The sequence below is a fragment of the Leptinotarsa decemlineata genome, unplaced genomic scaffold, assembly GCF_025532065.1.
Source record: "Leptinotarsa decemlineata unplaced genomic scaffold, Ldec_3_MD MMD2_tig00000090_RagTag_RagTag, whole genome shotgun sequence".
Classification (NCBI taxonomy): Eukaryota; Metazoa; Arthropoda; class Insecta; order Coleoptera; family Chrysomelidae; genus Leptinotarsa; species Leptinotarsa decemlineata.
In genome coordinates this window covers 2,590,571-2,610,329 of record NW_027412541.1, presented here as the reverse complement: position 1 = coordinate 2,610,329, position 19,759 = coordinate 2,590,571, and the positions used below count along the sequence as shown (strand labels likewise).

At 35.6% G+C, this 19,759-nt stretch overlaps 1 protein-coding gene across 3 annotated transcripts in view; it reads left to right on the top strand.

Annotated features, from left to right (window-relative positions):
* Nucleotides 1-4,864, top strand: part of Sp8 (Sp-like zinc finger transcription factor) — a 306,521-nt gene extending 301,657 nt beyond the window's left edge. For all 3 annotated transcript variants that reach the window (XM_023155918.2, XM_023155917.2, XM_023155916.2), the window contains exon 2: nucleotides 3,116-4,864. In XM_023155918.2, the coding sequence (XP_023011686.2) occupies nucleotides 3,116-4,429 (1,314 nt within the window). In that variant the 3' untranslated portion in view covers nucleotides 4,430-4,864. The remainder of the gene's footprint in view (nucleotides 1-3,115) is intronic.
* The last annotated feature ends 14,895 nt before the right edge of the window (nucleotides 4,865-19,759 follow it).

Genomic DNA, 19,759 nt, shown 5'->3' with positions numbered 1-19,759 from the left:
CAAAAGAAACATTTACATTACAATAAGAATCTTGTAAACCGTTTTTGCACACATCATTGTCGATTTTTAACAAATAACAAATTATGTTGAGCAGCAAACTTTTTTTTTTATGCATAGAAAGATACGTTTCACAAATATATCTATGGTCTTACCATAAAAATAATATCATAAATTTCTTATTGATTCGGTCGTTACTTGATGAAGATCTATAGTAATTTCATAAACCACACATACGATCTTATCTTCACAAACTTTATTATCAAAAAATATATCATGACTTGTTTCGCTATCACAGTAGCTTTTTGCTGTAAATGGCATTACAACAAATTAATTCTATTATATACTCTAATTTTATATCCTCCACGTAATTATGGGTTAGATATACTTACAAAGATAAATAGATACTTCTTCGATCATAATTACCTGAAGTATATCCTCAAATTATAATTACCTAAAACATATTATATCAATTCTACATCAATATACAAAGAAAACAAGTTCACTAATGGAGATCCATTCAAATCCATCAACTGGTCATTCAGTAAAATCTTTGTATTTTTAAGTTGATTATTTTCCATTGCATCCAAATATTTGAGCTTTAAACCTTTATTTCCAATATGTAAAATTTCAAAATCTCCGTTAAAGATATGAATAATTTTTTCTAAAAGATGATTTGAATATGCTGAACTTGCTTTCTCATTTACATAGCTCATATGATGTTCTTGGATGTGATTCTTAAATGTTCTGCCAGTTTGACCAATATATGACTTAGTACAAGTTCCACAATTTGATTTATATACTCCTGATTTTTCGAATTTGGATGCTTTGTCTTTATTATTTTTGTCTAAACTTCCTAACATAAAAATGAAGCCACTTTTTTATGTTTGTTCAAAATATGTTGAGTTTCATAATTTTGATTATCTGACTTATAAATAGGAAATACCTCCAGAATTGCTTTTGTGTAGGCTTTTTAGAAAGTGTTTTGTCTATCAATTGAGCTTTTAAACCGTTCTTTATTGAAATTTTCTATTGAAAGAGGAACATTGACTAATCTATGAATCATGCTATTATAAGATGCTATTTTGTTTTGTTACGGATGGGTAGAATCGTAAAGAATAGTAATGTCCGTATGAGAAGGTTCGTAATAAATTGAAAAATCATGTCTGTTGTTCATTCTACTAATCGTCAAGTTCAAGAAATTGATTGAGTTTGAATTGTCTGCTTCTATTTCAATAGTGAATTTAATGTGTTTATGAATTTTGTTAATATTCCTATGAGAAATATCTAATTGTCTCTAAGTACCTGTGAAACATACCAAAACGTCATACACATATCTATGTCAATACAAGACATACTTAAATAAAGGTTGCTTATAAGATTCGACTTCTTTTGTTTGGGTTTTGGAGGTTAATGGAAGATATTTTGAATTTTTTCCTTTCATTAAAAAGTAGGTTTGAATTGTTCAACATATTTTGGACGAACAACAGAAAAAGTGGCTTCATTTTTGAAGAAACAAGATATTAAAATTGCATATAGAACGGGTAATTCGTAGGAAGGTTAGTCAACAATAATAAAGGCAAAACATTCAAATTCGAAAAATCAGGAGTATATAAATTAAATTGTGGAACTTGTCCTAAGGTGAATATAAGTCAAACTGGCAGAACATTCAAGAATCGCACCCAAGAACATAACATGAGCTATGTAAATTAAAAAACATATCCAACATATTCAAATCATCTTTTAGAAATTTAGAAAAAATTAATCAGATCTTTAACGGAGATTTCGAAATTTTACACATTGGAAATAAATGTTTAAAGCTTAAATATTTGGAAGCAATGGAAATTAATAAACTTAAAAATTCAAACATTTTACTGAATGACCAATTGGATTTGAATAGATCTCCATGACTGAACTTATTTTCTTAGAATCCGAAATTGTATTATTGATGTAGAATTGATATAATATGCTTTAGGTTAATATAATTTGAGGATGTATCTTAGGTATATTAGAGTTCGGTAGATGCTTCAGGTAATTATGATCGAAGAAGAATCTATGTTGGTCTCTCTGACTAATAATTACGTGGAGGATATAAAAATGAGAGTATATAATGAAACTAACTTGTACTATTGCCATTCATTGAAAAAAGCTAATGTGATAGCGAAACAAGTCGTGATATATTTTTTGAAAATGAAGTTTGTAAAGATCAGATCGTAAAGTGTAGTTTATGAAATAAAAATCATAAAGGATACTCTTTCTGAAAACTTTAGCATCCTGTAGTTCAAAAGTTGAGACCTGCAGGACATATATTCAAATGAAGTTTTTTTCCTGAAATCAACCCAAAAGTAACTCCCTAGCATGTTATGAGAAATAAGGAATTTCCTGTATATCATCCAATCCAGAATTGAGGTACTTACATTCAATCAAATTATGTATCATGGTACGTAACCACTTTTCATAATTTTTTGTTCACTTTGAAATCACTCTCTTTCGGAAATGGGCGGCATATAAGAAAACAACATACACAAACATACAGAAAACATTGTAATGGTTAAATTATTTTTCATGTTATGAAGCTTCATTCTAAGTATTATTCTTTCATTATAGTTGCTAGTTCTTCAAGTTGCTTCCTCATTTGATGTTTCTCAAATGTGATCAAGACATCTAACGCGATTTTAACATATCAACAAAAATCTTTTGTTTGCTTTTTTACCGTTCTCACCGTTTTTGAATACTACGAGGCGGCAATATTAAAAGCGGTAATTAATAAAAGAACAACTCTCAAAGAAGCTTTACTACCGGACCCTTTCAATTTGATTTGTATTGTTCGATGAGTAGAGGGCGTTTTGACTTGAGTGAGATCTTGACAAGCTGCGGTGAAGATACTACTCATGAAAGACGCCTAGTGGCATTATTGTTTGTTCGGTGGTTATATGTCTACATAATTAAAATATATTTTTACAGTGCTTTCTATCAATTTTTAGTGGGCTACTGTAACACCATAACTATTGAGTCTTTTCACTATTCTTCGAATTATTTATTGATCATTACTGAACTATGCTCTACATATATTCCATTTCGGTGGTTTAGTTTTCAATGAACTTTTCTCTTGTTTCAGGATCACCCTAGCCTACGGGGCACCCCTCTGGCGATGTTGGCAGCCCAATGCAACAAGCTGTCTAATAAGTCACCACCTCCTTTGGCTGATGCTGCTGTCGGAAAAGGCTTTCACCCATGGAAAAAGAGTCCACAAGGAGCACCATCACCAGGAATTGGAGTTTCATCTTCTAATTCTCTCCAGAGATCTTCGGCTTCGAACCCTACGTACTCCAGGCCAGTTATGACATCGTGCTCCAGTGTTCCCACTACCGCATCCTATGGAAGTGACCTTTACTTTCCAGGAGCTACGACTCAACCTGCAGTCGCAGATAACTCTCATATGCACCACCACCAGAGTTCACTATTGGGAAAAGTAGAGGGAGCAGCTACTGCCCATCATTTGGGATCGGTTTACTCTAGACATCCATATGAAACTTGGCCTTTCAATACGATGTCCAGTGCAACGCACCATAGTGGAATCAAAAGTGACTCGGTTACTTCAGCTAATGCTTGGTGGGACGTTCACTCAACTGCTGGAAGTTGGTTAGACATGAGTGGAGCTGCTGGAATGCATGCCCAAATGGCAGCAGCTAACTATTCAACTGACTATTCCAGCTTAACTCATTCTCTCGCGGCTTCTAATCACCTCCTCTCCTCTGGACAACATTTGTTACAAGACACATATAAATCCATGTTGCCAGGTGCTCAGACTGTAGGTGCTTCATTTGGTTTGCATGGACCTGGATCAGCACCTTCACCTACGGGTGGCGGTGGTGGCTTACCTCCTCAAGTCCCCTCACCAAGATCCCAGAGGAGATATACTGGAAGAGCAACCTGTGACTGTCCCAATTGCCAAGAAGCTGAACGACTGGGACCCGCAGGTGTACACTTAAGAAAGAAAAATATTCACAGCTGTCACATTCCTGGTTGCGGAAAAGTTTATGGAAAGACGTCCCATTTGAAAGCTCACCTTCGATGGCACACTGGCGAAAGACCATTTGTATGTAACTGGCTGTTTTGTGGCAAAAGATTCACCAGGTCAGACGAGCTTCAGAGGCACCTCAGGACCCATACAGGTGAAAAACGATTTGCCTGTCCAGTTTGTAATAAGAGATTCATGAGGTCAGACCACTTAGCTAAACATGTTAAAACTCATAATGGTAATGGTAAGAAAGGAAGTTCAGATAGTTGCAGTGATTCTGAAGAAAACAGCCAAAGCGATATGACGAATAATGTTAATTCTCCTGCGTCGATGAATCAAACGCCTCCACCTTCGAACATGGGCCTAGATATGGTGACGGGACTAGACGTTAAACCTCCGGGTCTGGTTTGAGGCAGGTGGGGCCCTACGCTGCTGTATCCCAGCTACCCCCGCTAGCGTGCGGCCCCCGCTAAAAGTGATACTCTATGTAAAATTTGTAAATAAAATGAAGGTTATGTGAATGGACAAAGCTTCAGTTATTATTCTTTGCTAATTTGACTGTAAATATTATATATATATCTAAAAATTTGTGTAAGTAAATGGTGAATGCGAAACGTGTCTTTTAAATGTTGTCACATATCATCTTTATAATTTTTTGAGCTTTTCATTAATTTTCCACCCACATTCATTGAGACATTATATAATTATTTATGAATATTGTAACACTCTATGTTTCTCCTGCCAAAGAGGGCTGTATTTTCTGTAAATTATACCAAGTAAAATTATTCTCTAAGAGCTTTTGTGAACACGTTAAAGATAAAATATAATTTGAAGTCTGGATAATCAGTTGTGGTTTTATTTATCTCATTTGAAAAATGTAACTACAGAATCTCTGAATATATATTATATGTTAACTCTTATCCACAGACTTTTATTGCTACAAAAAACCTTCAATTTGAAAAATTTTGAAGAAATATTGCATTTGCAGAATATCGGTCATTTGATAAACTTTTGAGAGGTCTATAAATAGATATGGCACAGTGATACTTTCCTGAATGTTGAAAACCTGCAGTAATGCAGAGGCACTACAATCAATCAATCAAACATTTTTTGAATCAGTTCTCCTTCACAGTAACATTAGACAAAAATACATAACATCATCATAAAAGACTGGCTGATTCAACAGGTCAAACAAACATAAAAAAGTCAATGTGAAACATAAAACATACAATAAAAAAGAGTAACTTGAAAAGCTAAAATCAAACTAGGATTCAAGGAGAAAGTTATCCACAAAGTAGTATGACATTGATATTTGAGGATTTAATGTTCTCACTGAACTTATAATATAGCTTAACCCCACAGGGTGAAATGTTCATGGATTTGCTCATTTCTAGGAATAATTGAAATATTGTTTTTTTATATATATCAAAGTTTGGTAGATATACAAACTACGCATTGTTGATAAACTATATCGAATGAATAATGGCCTGCAGTGTTCACTTGAAGATGCACTCGCCAACTAAACTGACGCATTTTGACAACGTCCTTTTGGTACCTACAAATAATAAAAATGTCACCTGAATTATCAATACCTTGTCTGAGATACCACAACAATAATTATTTAACTTTTATAACCTATCAACCTATAACCTATCAATATTACCGACTATTGATCCAGAAAGACTACTTGTGGATTGCTCCAAATACCAATGCCAATTGCCAAAAATTCACAAATTCAAAAGGGGAAAGAGTTGGTCACTGAGGGTTTTGAAATTGGGGTTTTTATGCAATTTATTTATTTCCAATAATTCCAACAAATTCATCTCCCTCCCTTTATTGCACGCATAGAGATTTTTCATGTTTTCTTTATTTATTGTGTGATTTGTTTCTTGTAGATTTCTATATATAAATGTTGAACAGTCACTACATTCTAGTCTATATATGTTCGATTATTCCACTTACATCTGTGAACCGAAAATGGTCGTAACAAATGAAAATCTTGGTAGAAATTAGACAAAAGTTATTTTCTTCAATCTATATTTACTGCTACTAGTGAAGAATTTTCCCTGTGAAGAATATTTACCCCAAAGGTTAACTGACCATGGTACATTTTACTCAATTTAGTGAAGACCTGATCGAAGGTTTTGTACTAGTGTATGTAACTACCTTCATGAGTTGAGTATCGCTTGGAAGGTAAGTCTTCTGTGACTCATTTCAGGAAGACGCTCTGCCATGCCCTCAATCTTGTGAGGACCTGATTGGGGTTAGTCTGAGACTACTTTCGTCAAGTAGGTAGCCGATACCGTGTGAGGACGTTAAAAAGTAAGGCCTCGTTAGTCCTTAGCTCGCATAAGTTTCTCAACTTCTGAGAGTTGTCGTTGTATGGGGGCGACAGCTGATTAACGGAAAAACAGATTTTGAACAGAATACAGTATGTGGCTTGGGAAGTATTAGGTGGGCTGAAAAGTTCGTAGACTAACACACATATGGCGCTACTAGTAAAGTATCCATATGATTTTTAGTTAACCTTACCCTTCAATAGACACGTGTACAAATTTTAAAGCTGTCGAACTATTACTTTGTGGGATAGAACATTTTGAGGGAAGCAACTTTTGTTAGTTTGAAGAAAATTAATGAAAACAATTTTCATTCATTTTTAGCAAGCCAAGGCTCGGCTTGATAAGCATTATTCGAACTTCGCACCAGGGAAATCAACCGTTGAGAAGTGGTTTGCTAAGTTTGAATGAGGTGAAATGAGCATCGAGGACGTCCTAATGAGGCTGTTACCAACAAGAATATCAAAAAAGTTCACAAAATAATTCTGGATGACCGCAAAGTAGAGTTGATCAAGATAGTTGAGGCTCTTGAGATATCAAAAAAAGTTTTAGATACGTCCTGCATGAATATTTGGGTATATGAAAGATCTTTTCAAAGTAGTTGCCGTGCGAGCTCGCAATCAGCCAAAAACAACAAAGAATTGATTATTTTGAGCAATGCTTGAAGCTGTGTCACCTTAAGAAACCCAAAATTATGAGTCGACATGTGACAATGGATGAAACATGGCTCCATCATTTCACACCAGAATCAAAACTATCGACATCTCAGTGGACTGCATGTGGGGAACTGACTACAAAGCGTGCAAAAGATACAACAGTCTGCTGGTAAGGTTATGTTATTAGTATTTTGTGATGCGCATGGTATAATATTCATCGACTCTCTTGAACATGAAAAAACCATCAAGAGTGACTATTACACAGCGTTAAGCGACTATTACACAGTGATATTGGAGCGTTTGAAGGACGCATCTACCGTATTTTCCAGGTTTGGACCTACGCGACTTTTTCATGCTCTCCTAAAAATATACTCTTTCAATTTAAACAAGATTTTTATGGCTGTGATTGAATCAAATAAGCGAATGAATGTTATTTACGTACTGTCATCGATGACATGGGGGGATTCAACCTATACCTTGACGTAAAGTCGTAATTTTATGATCGAATTGAGTGTTGTTCCTTATAATGTTATCTGCATTTGCTTCATTCATCAATTATATTGTGTAGGAATCCTGAGAATGATATCTGATTCGATTCCATTACGAATGATTGGAATAGAAACGGAATAGAGAAAAACATGAAACAACTAGTTTCATGTAAATGCTGAATAAAATTGGTTTTCGTATTATTCATCATTTACATGAAACTAGTTGTTTCGAGAGGGATTTTCCTTTCAGTTTGTGTCTGAAAGTTACCTCTTCACATGATCTACACATTTTTGTATGGAGTTATTGGAGTCAATGGAATCAGTCGAGAGTCAAGACATAAATATGGGTTATATCTAGCCTGAATTGATGAGGAGAGTTACTTCGAAACTGGTTTATAGGTGATCACTTGACTTATTTCAGGAAAGGCTTGTTACTGAACAAATGAGAAGTCTTGGAAAGAAATTCATCTGTGCAGAAACTTGCACAGAAGTATTTCTTTGTGAGGAAACTTACACTGAAGATATAAGCCAGGGAAATAATTTGAATGACATTGACCAGATCCTACTAAGTAAAAATATTGAAACAGTATTCATTAATTTTTGTCGGGACTAGACAATATTCATCCAGTGAAAACTGTTTGTAATTCTCAGATCAAGTTTGGTTGGGATACATAGCTTAAACAAGGATAATGATTAGGATTACTTTCATACTGAGAAAATAGGAGATTTGGCGGAGGCCTTGAGGTCATTCAATTTTATACCATTTACAAAAAAAACTACTCGTTAGGATAATTGGGGTTATATCATTGAAAAAACAGTGTCACTGTTTTTCGAATTTGAAAGCCGTGAATTTTTGGAATTTCTTCCTGACGTTTCGCTGGCGCGAGTGGCTAGCTTCTTCAGAGGTTTAACCATCATGGCTTGCTGTCCGATGACCTGTCATCGAAGTCATCGGAGTCCAAATATTCCTAAAATTCATTGCGACATAAACATTCAGAAAGGAAATGAAGCCTAGAATTAACATTAAAACGATCATAGTCAACTCACATTGAAGGCCTCTTAAAAAAATTAGCATTTTTGTTTTGCAAACCACTTCGAGATCATTTGAACTTTGACGCTCTGATGAAAGCCTACTTTGTACTTTTGTATTCCGAATTCGAATATGGATCAGTAAGTATCATGCATTCAGGAAATATTATGAAAATAATATGTCTCGTGGAACTAAGTGATAGTTACGGATAGTTGAAAATACAGTAGGTAATGCTTTCAACTTAAACTTTTATTTATGAAAAAAATCTTTTGGGAATTCATAAAACCCAACATCAGTATCTTCGATGTTCCGAAGTAAACAATCACAATACTAGTAACTGCGAAATTCTGGTTTAGATTCAGCGGATGTCGGAATAATTCTCTGATTGTAGGTAGATCTCACAATTATCTATTGAATGACATGAAATATCTTCACTTGAAAACTTTCAATAAAAAAATTAGGCAATATCTTCTGTGCTTTTGTTCTTGTAGAATTATTGAGTTTCCTGAAACTCTTTCCACATGTTTGTGATTTTTAATTTCTCATTGCTCGGGTCGACACTTTCAATATTATTATTATTACTATACATTTTCTTGATTTATTGTTCCATATGTATATATGCATGAATGTATAATTTTTCACCTTTATTTGTTCTCTCACTGGCCAAACAGAAATTTCATTGTAAACGATGTAAAAAGTTTTCAATGTATCTCATCTTCTTTCATTCAGTCAGTAATTACAAAGTATTTATAGGGCGACTCACTGGAAACTGTACATCTAGATCTAGAAGATACCTGAACTGAATGAGACTGTCGTGCTTCTTAGATATTTAAAAGAAATGGACAGTCATTTCTGCTGTTCCTGAGCAGCAGATGAGTTGTAATACGTGTTAGTACAGTTCTATTTGAGAAAACCAACAGGATCACTTCAATATCTTACTCGACCGCAAGCGAAACACACACAGGAGGAAATGTAGTCCTCAATGTATTGGAAAATATTTTATCTAGTATCAATCAGTTGTATTTCCGCAAAATCTCATTTTCCTCGCCAAATAAATTATTCTATTCATCTCCATTAACCCGATTATCGTCTGTAAAACTAATCAAAAATTATTCTTGTTTGGTGAGTTTTATTCATGAAGTACCTGCCTCCTTTATATATTCATTTGCTAAAACCTTTCCTAAATTTTTCTGACTCCTTGACAAGCGATTATTTTCAGAAACAATAATATAATATTCGTCAAAAAAAACTATCCAAATCATTTTTAATTATATAGCAAAGTGAAAACTCCAACTAGAAATGAAAAAAATAAAAAAAAATTCAGAGGTGCTGTGGGATTTTGAATAAAAAAAATTGGGATTACCACGAAGAAATGGATTGTATTGTATTAGATAATGCCCCGTATCATTCTAGGAAACTGGGAAAAATCCAACTACGACATCAAGGAAATCGGACTTTCAAGACTGGCTGCGTTCTGAAAGTATCAAATTTGAAGAAACATTACTTCAAGTGGAACTTATGGCAATAGTCAATGAGCACAGAAAAAATATATGATGAACAGATTACAGCGAGTAGTGTATAAAAATGGGACATCGACGGCGATTGCTGTCACCAATGTTGTACCTCAAGGAAGTATTTTGGGTCCATTATTAACTTTTTGCAAGTATCATCTATACGCAGACGACACGCAGCTATACTTTTCCTTTAACCCATCAGATACTGCAGCAGCAGAATATTTCCTCATCTATGATCTGCAAAAACTTTTTGAAATATCAAATGAACAATAATTGAAAATCAACCAAAAAAAATCCATGGCTCTACTTTTTTGTAATGATAGAATCGGAGAAGAATTGCAGGCATCTTTGAACATTAGTATAGCTAATGAGATTATTTCTTTCAGAACATCCGCTAGAAATCTGGGTTTGATAATTGACAATAAACTCAAATTCACGGAGCATGTCACGTCAAAGTTGAGAATTGGCTATGCTAATTTGAAAATGATCTACCCCCAGAGAACATTTCCAAATCAAAGCACAAAGAAAGAACTATGTGATTCAATTGTTCTCTCACACATGAACTTCTGTGACAGCATATATGGGCCGTGTTTAGATAATAGAGATTCCGGGCGCATTCAGAAATTACAAAATTCTTGTGTAAGGTTGATATTTGGTATAAGGTGAAGACAGAGAGTGTCGCATAAAATGAAGGAAATAAGTTGGATGAATATGTATAATCGAAGACTACTTCATACAACCTGTTTCTTCTATAAAATCTTTAAATATGAAAAACCTCCTTATTTACACAAAAAATCATCTTTAGAAGCCATGTTCACAATGTAAATATTCGTAGAAGAGGAATTATAACTATACCCTCCCATAAGAAAGAGATATTCAAACGTTCCTTCACATACTGCACGGCAAATCTTCTGAATAAATTTCGGATCACTGACTTCACAAAATCGATGACGTCATTCAAAAGAATGGTAAAAGAGAAGCTACCTCAACATTAAGATATTTAGTACTCACCTTACAGTTTTCATAATGTTCGAAATATAATAATCTCAATCTTAGTCTCAGTATATGCATTTTCCCACTGGGCCTCAACAGCACCTGATCTCGTATCAGAAAGCTGACAATAGGCCAATTAATCTGTAGGTATATCACAAAATATATGTATTATTATATTGGCCATGTAATTGTGAATTCGGATTAATAATAATAATAATAATTATTATTATTATTATTAATATATTGTGGATGAAGTGAATACCACCATATCACTGCGAACTTAATCCCATTGAGTTTATTTGGGCTGATATAAAAAATTTTTGCGCAGCATAATACTCCATTAGAATCTGCTGACAAGAAAAACATCTTCCATAATACGAAACGTCAGAAACGTGTAAAAATGCATTGATAACGTGCAGCAAAAAGTGAGCAAAAAATGTGAAAATTAGATAATATCATAGAGCAACAATCTGAACAGTTTGTAAAAAATATGCATGATAGTGACACGTCTTTTAACGAACTAGAATGGCTACGGTAAATGAAATGATGAAAAAATGAAGAAAAGAGAATTGAAACTTTCTGTTTTTTACCACTTTCATTTGTAACTAACGTTACTGCAGTTTATTTCTATGAAGACATTTTCAAACTTATACATTAAACTCAGTTTATCCTATAAGGACCTTTTTAAACTTATACATTCAACTGAGTTTAATGTATAAGTTTGAAAATGTACTTATAGGACGAAACTGCAGTAACATTAGTTACAAATAACAATGGTAAAAAACATAGAAAGTTTCAATTCTCTTTTCTTCATTTTAATTTCCTACCACGTAGTAACGGCTACATCCATCAATTTATTGAAATGATCTTTACTCAATATGAATATCTTCATTTCTTTCAATTCAAAATTTTGAAATGCTATTTTCGTATGCCTTTCAAAAGACTAAATTATTACTGTTCGATCCAAGGAATAAAAAAAACGTCTAACAAACACATTTACTATTCAAAAACAATGTACCCCACGTAGTGGTATCTACAGCATTCATTAACATACTGAAGAAAATCTTCACAAACATCACATTAATTATATGTACCTACTTTTGCGTCACCTTTTATAATATTTTCAAATATTTTTTCCAATTTCCGTCGGTATTGAGGTAATTTAAATTAATATTTTTCAAATTCTCAATTTAAATTCATTGAAACTACATTGCAATAATATTTTGTCCTCATCGCCGCCCTGGTAAAAAAGCATATTGGCGTCCATTTGTGTACATTTAGTGAACCTCGAATCGGAGTGTAGTTTAGAACTCTTAAAAGTCGCATTGTTTTGCACAAAAGTGATTTCAGAAGGAACATTAACAGTTGTGTATTATCAGAACATAACGATTCCAGTGTTTTTTGTACAGAATCAAACCAAGTAGAAATAGTTTTTCTTTATAATTCAATTAGAGACAAATACAACTAATCAATTATTACATATAGTTGGAGTGTTGTGTTCACAAGTTTCACTCTTTTTGATGCAGATCATATACACTATCGGTGGTGATCCCGACAAAATGAAATTACTTTCTGCTTTTCATTTATGGGAACTTACTTGCGACGAATCTTCCAAATGGAAGACGTTGAACAGGTGCCTGATGGTTTTACTTCAGCCTTCTGCGCGGCATTAGTTGCCTTAGTTGTTGTTTTTCCGTCGAGTATTTGCCAGACGTACCTACAAAGTCGTTGGTCCACATGAGAGGCAAGGGGTAAGGTGTTTTTCACCTGAATTTGGGCATGTCATATGCACCTATCTGAAATATGTTTATTATTCAGACTCACACCCCGGAGTATGTTTTGTGGAGTTGTTTCCGGACTTTGTCTGAAGGTGGTACAATGAACATCCTACTGAATTAACTGCAGATAAAGCTTATGAGTAATGGAAATTAATTTCGTTTGTTCGGATAACCGATCAGAAAGTATATAAGCACCTAAAGGCTGACTTTCGACCAAAAGAGGTCAGATGTCAATCTTGCTGAAGTGCCCATCAGTAAGTTAAGGACCGCTCGGAGAGCGGAGGTGGATGGAGTGGAGTATTAAGTTTTCATCGCAACACGCCTCCTGTCACACGTACCTACAAAATCGTAAGTTCACATGAGAGGCAAGGAGTGATGTGGTTTTTCCCTAACTTAAGAATATATAGCTTACCAAATTTCTGCCACCGCTGTTGTCGGTTGATTGGTCAAACCACCAACACTGACATAAAAACTTGGCAAGTTGACTTGGGTGGTTCCACTTATGTCACGCTGGCGTACTTTTCTTGGTTTTTCACATTTTGTTCCGTTAGTCAGGGAAGCTATGGATTATACTGTAGACGACCCCTCCCGATATAGAAGCCCCAGACACTCTGTCGAATGAGGCTCCGTTAGAAGATGAACAATATCTTCATCCAAATACCCCAGTAGGGGTTCACCGTGAAGGGCGGTAACGATGTCTGAGGACTTTCATACCGCCACCAAATAATCAGTTTTGACCCACTCGTCCTTCTGACGAGCATCAGTCCTAAGGGTAAGGGAGTTGGGCTCCAACTTGCTTGAAATGAAGATGACTTTCCACTCACATTTTGTCTTCAATCGAGGACCGCCTGCCCGGTACTGACGATGCCCAATAGGCTGAAACAGCTGTCTACCGGTGGCTCTCAAATTGAAATCAATATGGGAATGATCAGAATGGTACTTATTTATTTATTTTTTATTTTCATGGAATTATTTTCCAACAGGTTAACCGCGATTTTAAATATTTATTTATATATATATGTATATATATATATATATATATATATATATATATATATATATATATATATATATATATATATATAATTGTTTGTAATTGACCTTACTGCAGTTTTGTCCTATAACATTTTCAAACTGATAAAATGTTTATTTAAATAATATACAAAGTTTATTTAACTGAACATTGTATTAATATGAAAATGTCCCTATAGGACGGAACTAATACAATGTTTATTGTGAGAGTTTGTAAATGTCCTTATGGGATGAAACTGCAGCAACTTTACTCACAAATTAAAGTGGAAAAAACACATAGAAAATATTATTTCTCATTTTTCATGATGATCTCCTACCACATAGCACTGGCTACATCCATCAATCTTTGCATCAATCTTTGCACTATGATCATAGTAATTTGAGTAGAGTCTGCGGAGTTTGAAGGGAATAGTTCTTTATTTCCGTTTTTCATTTTCTTTTCAGACGATAATCTTCTTAACCGGAGCTGAAAACTTCATGATGACTATAGTTTTACTTCAAAAATCTACGACTAGCCCATCAAATGTTTCAAATTATGAATAAAAAGTGGTTTTTAGAAAACTAAAATTTTGTCAAAGATAGGACGACTGTTCAATTTCAGGTTTTTTCACAATATGCCAAATAGCAATGTTGTAGATATCTCAATTCCCTTGAAACCTGAAATCGAATCCATCTTAAAAACAGATGATGTTTCTTTTGATTTAATGATATGAACCAAACAGGATTTATTTGAACATCTACATACTTTCATCTCTGCAATCCCCATTAACATCATAATAAATCCAAAAAACTGTTATAAAAAACTTCTGTCTGAAAATAATGACCAAGTCTAATTTTGTCTCGTTAACATAAACCAAAAGTAAACGCCTCTTAATTGTGAAGAATCACACCAATTTTTCACAGTAATTTAAATAGTTGGCTCGATGAAAGCTATAATTTATACGAGAAATACGCTTCTCAGGATGCGACAAAAACGTCAGTATATACATCACAGATGACTGGTGTCTACGGAGAGATTCAGGGACTCGAAAAAGAATTGACTAGGTGTAAGTTTCTCAAAACAGGGGAGTGGCAAATATGTTTTGTAATACAAGAGAGGTTCAATGGAGATAGTATCATAATAATGGGAATAATGAGAGGTCCAAGCATTATTTTCGAATATTTTGTAAATATAAATGAAATATTCGGAAAAATATTTCATGAATGTTATTCATGGATTTCTTGGTGGACATGATTTCCTTTAGTTTTTAATATATAAACGATCTACTTGTTAAGCGTTTGACTCACGCGCTAAAGCGTCACAAAATATTTTTAGGAATATAGGCTTTCACGGTTGGCGTCAATGTTTTGGTTAGTTTTCGGGTTTTGCCGTGGTCTCCTTTGGTTACAATCTACAAAAATTTCAACTGCAACTGCGGCAGTCATCTTCAGTGGCGTGGTCGAAGTACTCTTCTTGACGTATCGACTGAAACTGACACGTCAAGAAGAGTACTTCCACTATGCCACTGAAGATGACTTCCGCAGTTGCAGTTGAAACGTTTGGAGATTATAAACAATAAAACAGACTATTTTCGAACTGTCAATTATATTTAATCGACAGTTCAGACTGACGATTATTAATGTAGTAAAGTAGAACTGAAAACTCTGGCGTAGAATAAATTCAAAACTTTTCCTTTCAGACACGCATCCATAATTTCGGGTAGAAATTCTCTGGTGGAAGGTTCCGCTAATTTTAATATGGCGATTCCTACAAAGGTAAACAATGGGCTGTTTGGAATGGTACTTTTTGTCACAGTTTACTGTTCATAGTTTCTACTTTACTATTCCTAGACTTTCTGAGGCATCCAAATATTAGCGTCATGTACCGATCTCAACAATTCCAGACAGTTTTCTTTTATTCTATGGTTGTTTTTCAGGACGTGGATGACACTAGATTTCTCCAGTCACGACATCTGATTAGTAACCCTGAAAATAAGATTTTGGGAAAAGAGAATTCAGCTATATATGAAATGAGCTGTGAAGACTTTGACTGTAAAATACATTAGACTAAGCGAACTATTGAACTCGTTTCAAAGGATATGCAGCACATATCTGTCTGGTCTTCTTCTTTCTTAGGATTGACCTTTGAGTACAGGGTTATAACGAATATATCTATCTACGTGTTATATTTTTTTATAAGGTAATTCAATCAACAAAATATATTACTTACTGTAATTTTTATCGCACAACTCTGTATATACCCTTTGTTTATCTAACAGTCATTGTTATATTATTTCTTTATGTACTCAGAATATGCATTACCTATATATTTGACTTTCCTGTTTCTTCAAAACATTATCATTTGTCTTAACTTTGTCCATAAGATCGACTCCTTAGAGAATAAGGTTTATTTATTATTATTATTATTTCTTTGAGGCTTCGCTGATCGGACCCTGTCCTCAAAGCCCCCATACTAGTCCTCACGTACACCGTGGGGTCAGTGATCGTTGCATGTGGAGCATGTGCCCAAAGCAAACGCAGTGAGACGAGAATGATTGTTCGGCTAAGATTTCTGCCTTGGTGCGGCAAGCCGACATGATCTTGAGATTGAGATTGGAAGGACATCATTTCACCAAATACTCTAATTATCAGAACAACAGAGTGGTATGGATAAAGTCGGTGGAGTTCGAAGAAAAAACCTCGAAATTTTATCCGTTTTCTCCTCTTCAGGAATGATGTTCGTTTCTCCACGGCAAATATCATCTCGCATTGATGGTCAAGAAGAACTACATGCGGCTCATTAGCTTGTATGAGCTATTTCGGAAATGAATAGTTGGAAAAAATTTGGTACTTCTCATTCCCCATAACGGATACTGTATCTCGTCAATGCCGTAAAAGTGCCGTAGGTGATAATGAAGCATTTTCAGGCCCGCGTTGTGGCGATAAATATAGGCTGATACCACATATGCTGGACTTTTGGCAAGTGCATTAGAGTCTCAGAAACCTCTACACCCATCACGCGATTGCGGTAGATTGAGATATTGAAGACACCACCCTGGCAAGCCGTGACGAACCCCTCAGTTTTCAAATTCAGTTCACTCGACCTGAGAAAAGGGAAAGTCGGGCAATTTGATATGCCGAGGTCTTCAATGTTGTTGAAGAAGACCTCATGCAATGACTTATTTTCATGTTACCGTAGGAGTGAAGCGATATCTACGGCTTTTATATGTGCAATTCACTGGACGGGTTTCAACTCAGTTATTGTTGTGATTGCCTCGTTCAATGTCGAAAACTGAAGCGAGTTCATCATCCGCTTGGGCAGCTACCCCACAATATGGGGCTAGTGGACACACCTCTATGCAGGATGTATGAACAGGAAGATGAAACTGTCAGGCATATCCTATGCGACTCTCCAGCGTTATTCTAAACAAGAGAGTGTGTGTTTGGCGAATCTTGGCCTACACCTGCCGATATAAAGGATATGTCTCCTAGTGACCTGTCCACCTTTCTGGAAAAGACAGGATGTACGATGACCTAGGAGGACAACTCCTCGGGAGGATGTACAATGGGTAACATGTGGCTAAGTTTTTAAATGTTGTTAACTCTTGTGAGTGGCATTGTTTCTTGCCGACACAAGCTGATATCCAGATGGTGTTGGCATGTGTTAAAGATCATCCGAGAATATCCGAGGCATCTGAGGATGCCACAGTTGTACCCTCGAGTTTTTCTGAGCGCAACGGATGATGGCAATAATAGAATGCAGAGAAATCGCCCTAAAATACACAGGGACTCCTCGAATCACATCCCTAAGGTTTCTTGCAGAAAAGTTGGCACCACAGAGTATGCATTCTCGTCATGTACTCTCCCTGCGCAGGCTCACCACTCTCGTAGCATTACAAAAAGCTACCTCTCAGTTCATAAGCCGACACAAATCGTCCGTTGACATTGTCAGAATTGGACAGCCTGTCCAGTTTTGCACCAGTTGTTTGGGTAAGTGGTGGTGCAAATCACTGAAGTGGCCATCTCTGCTCATTATCATCATTTCGGTGAGCTGGTCAGGCTTTGTCCTCGAAACTTCGACACATTCTGGATGGCGCTTCAGCATTATCAACCACTGACCATTCTCCAGACCGTGAAGTGAGTGATCATTGGGTTCGAGAATTATGTGCCCTCAGCAGACGCAATGAGACAAGTTCGACCGCCTTCTGCATTTGCCAGGTCAAGGTTTCTGCCTTCGTGTGGCAAGCTGACATATTCTTCAGATACGAGAGTAGAAAGGGTATCATACAATTGAGGACTCCAATAATAATCAAAACAACTATCTTAACAGATTATCTGTATAGGAGTTTGAACAGAAAATCCCTTGTCAACGATATTTGTCTCACCAGAAATTGATAACTCCACGACGAATATCGTCTTGCTCTGTTGATCGAGAAGAACAGACTAATCAGCTTACATGAGCGTGAGGGTGGGGGATAAGTAGTTTGAATGAATTCGACACTTTTCATTCACTTCAACGTATTCAATATCCCCTGGAGTTTAGGACAATGCTAGTGTCTCGTTAATATCGTAAAATTGCCCTAGATGGTGAAAATACACTTTTAGGGCTTCGTCATGTCGATGGATATAGGCTGAGATCGGATATGTTGGACATGATGACAGCATGTCATCAAGGTTTCAGGTCCCTCGCTGTAGGCCCCGCACCTTCTTTCAGAAATCTTTATATCCATCACGCGACTGCGGTAGAATGAGGTGTGATAGAGGTCGTGTGCTTTGATATTCTCAGGTCATTGGCTCATCCTTATGTTGCCGCAAGAGTGAACTGATTTCTTCGATTTTTATGTGAGCCTTTTGCTGAACGGGTTTCAACTCGATGAATCAACTGAGCTCATCAGATGCTCGGACAGCTGCCCTATGGATGAATAATGCCCTAATTCTTCTCTTTCATGGTTGCGGACCATACAGAGAAAGGGGTGCCACAGCTACGAATATGGTTGACGTTGTATTTAGCTCTATCTGTTTGGAGAAGGGGAGGGGACTCGGGAGTAGTTGTGATAACACGTCGTGACATTTCTATAGGAATTTCCATCCCCAATCGTTTGTCCCACGGTTGCACTGATGTAGTTTTTCTCGAGCAAGACAATATTTGTCGTGTTTTAAGCTCTTGGCGAGAAAAAACGAATAAAATATTGAAATTTCCCTTTAGAACTCCACAGACTCAGTCAAGATAGTTGTTCTGAATATCTTAGTCTTTGGTGGAATGATGCCCTCTCTACTCTGCACACAAGTGTTCCACCTAATTTTTTGCTTAACTCTCCTGAATATTTACTTTATTTTATTTTTTGTTTACTCGCTTCAGGTGTTTATATAGGTGTGTATAGTGTTAAGTTTTGAAATTAATAATAATAATATTTCCTTCATTATCTTCAAATACATTTTTCAAGCATATCAGTCAAGTACAATTTAATTGTTATATGTAAATGAAAAGCGAAGTTCAATTTGCATGATTACAAGTCATCATTCAATTGCTTTTACACTCAACCTTAATTGATTTCTCCCTTCCTTTCTTTGGAAGATGAAGAAGTTCAAAAAGCCGAAACCTTTCCTTCCCAATTTGGGTTTATGATGGACGATAAGAAACAAGATCAACTTAATGTGCATTGAAATAACATAGTGCATGAGTTCAGGTTGGTGTCAATAGTAGTCTTCAGATTCGAGAAGACATCAATTACTACATACAAGAATATGACTTCAATATTACTGCCAGTGTTCATATATGTGATGGAATTGGCCAATTTTTTCATGAGAATCCGTAACGTATTCATGTACCACTTCATTTTGAGATTTTCGCAGTACACAAAACTGCCACAAGTATTTTGCTATACAATAACTTCCTCAAGCACGTTTATACTGACCTAATTCCTACTAACTGAGG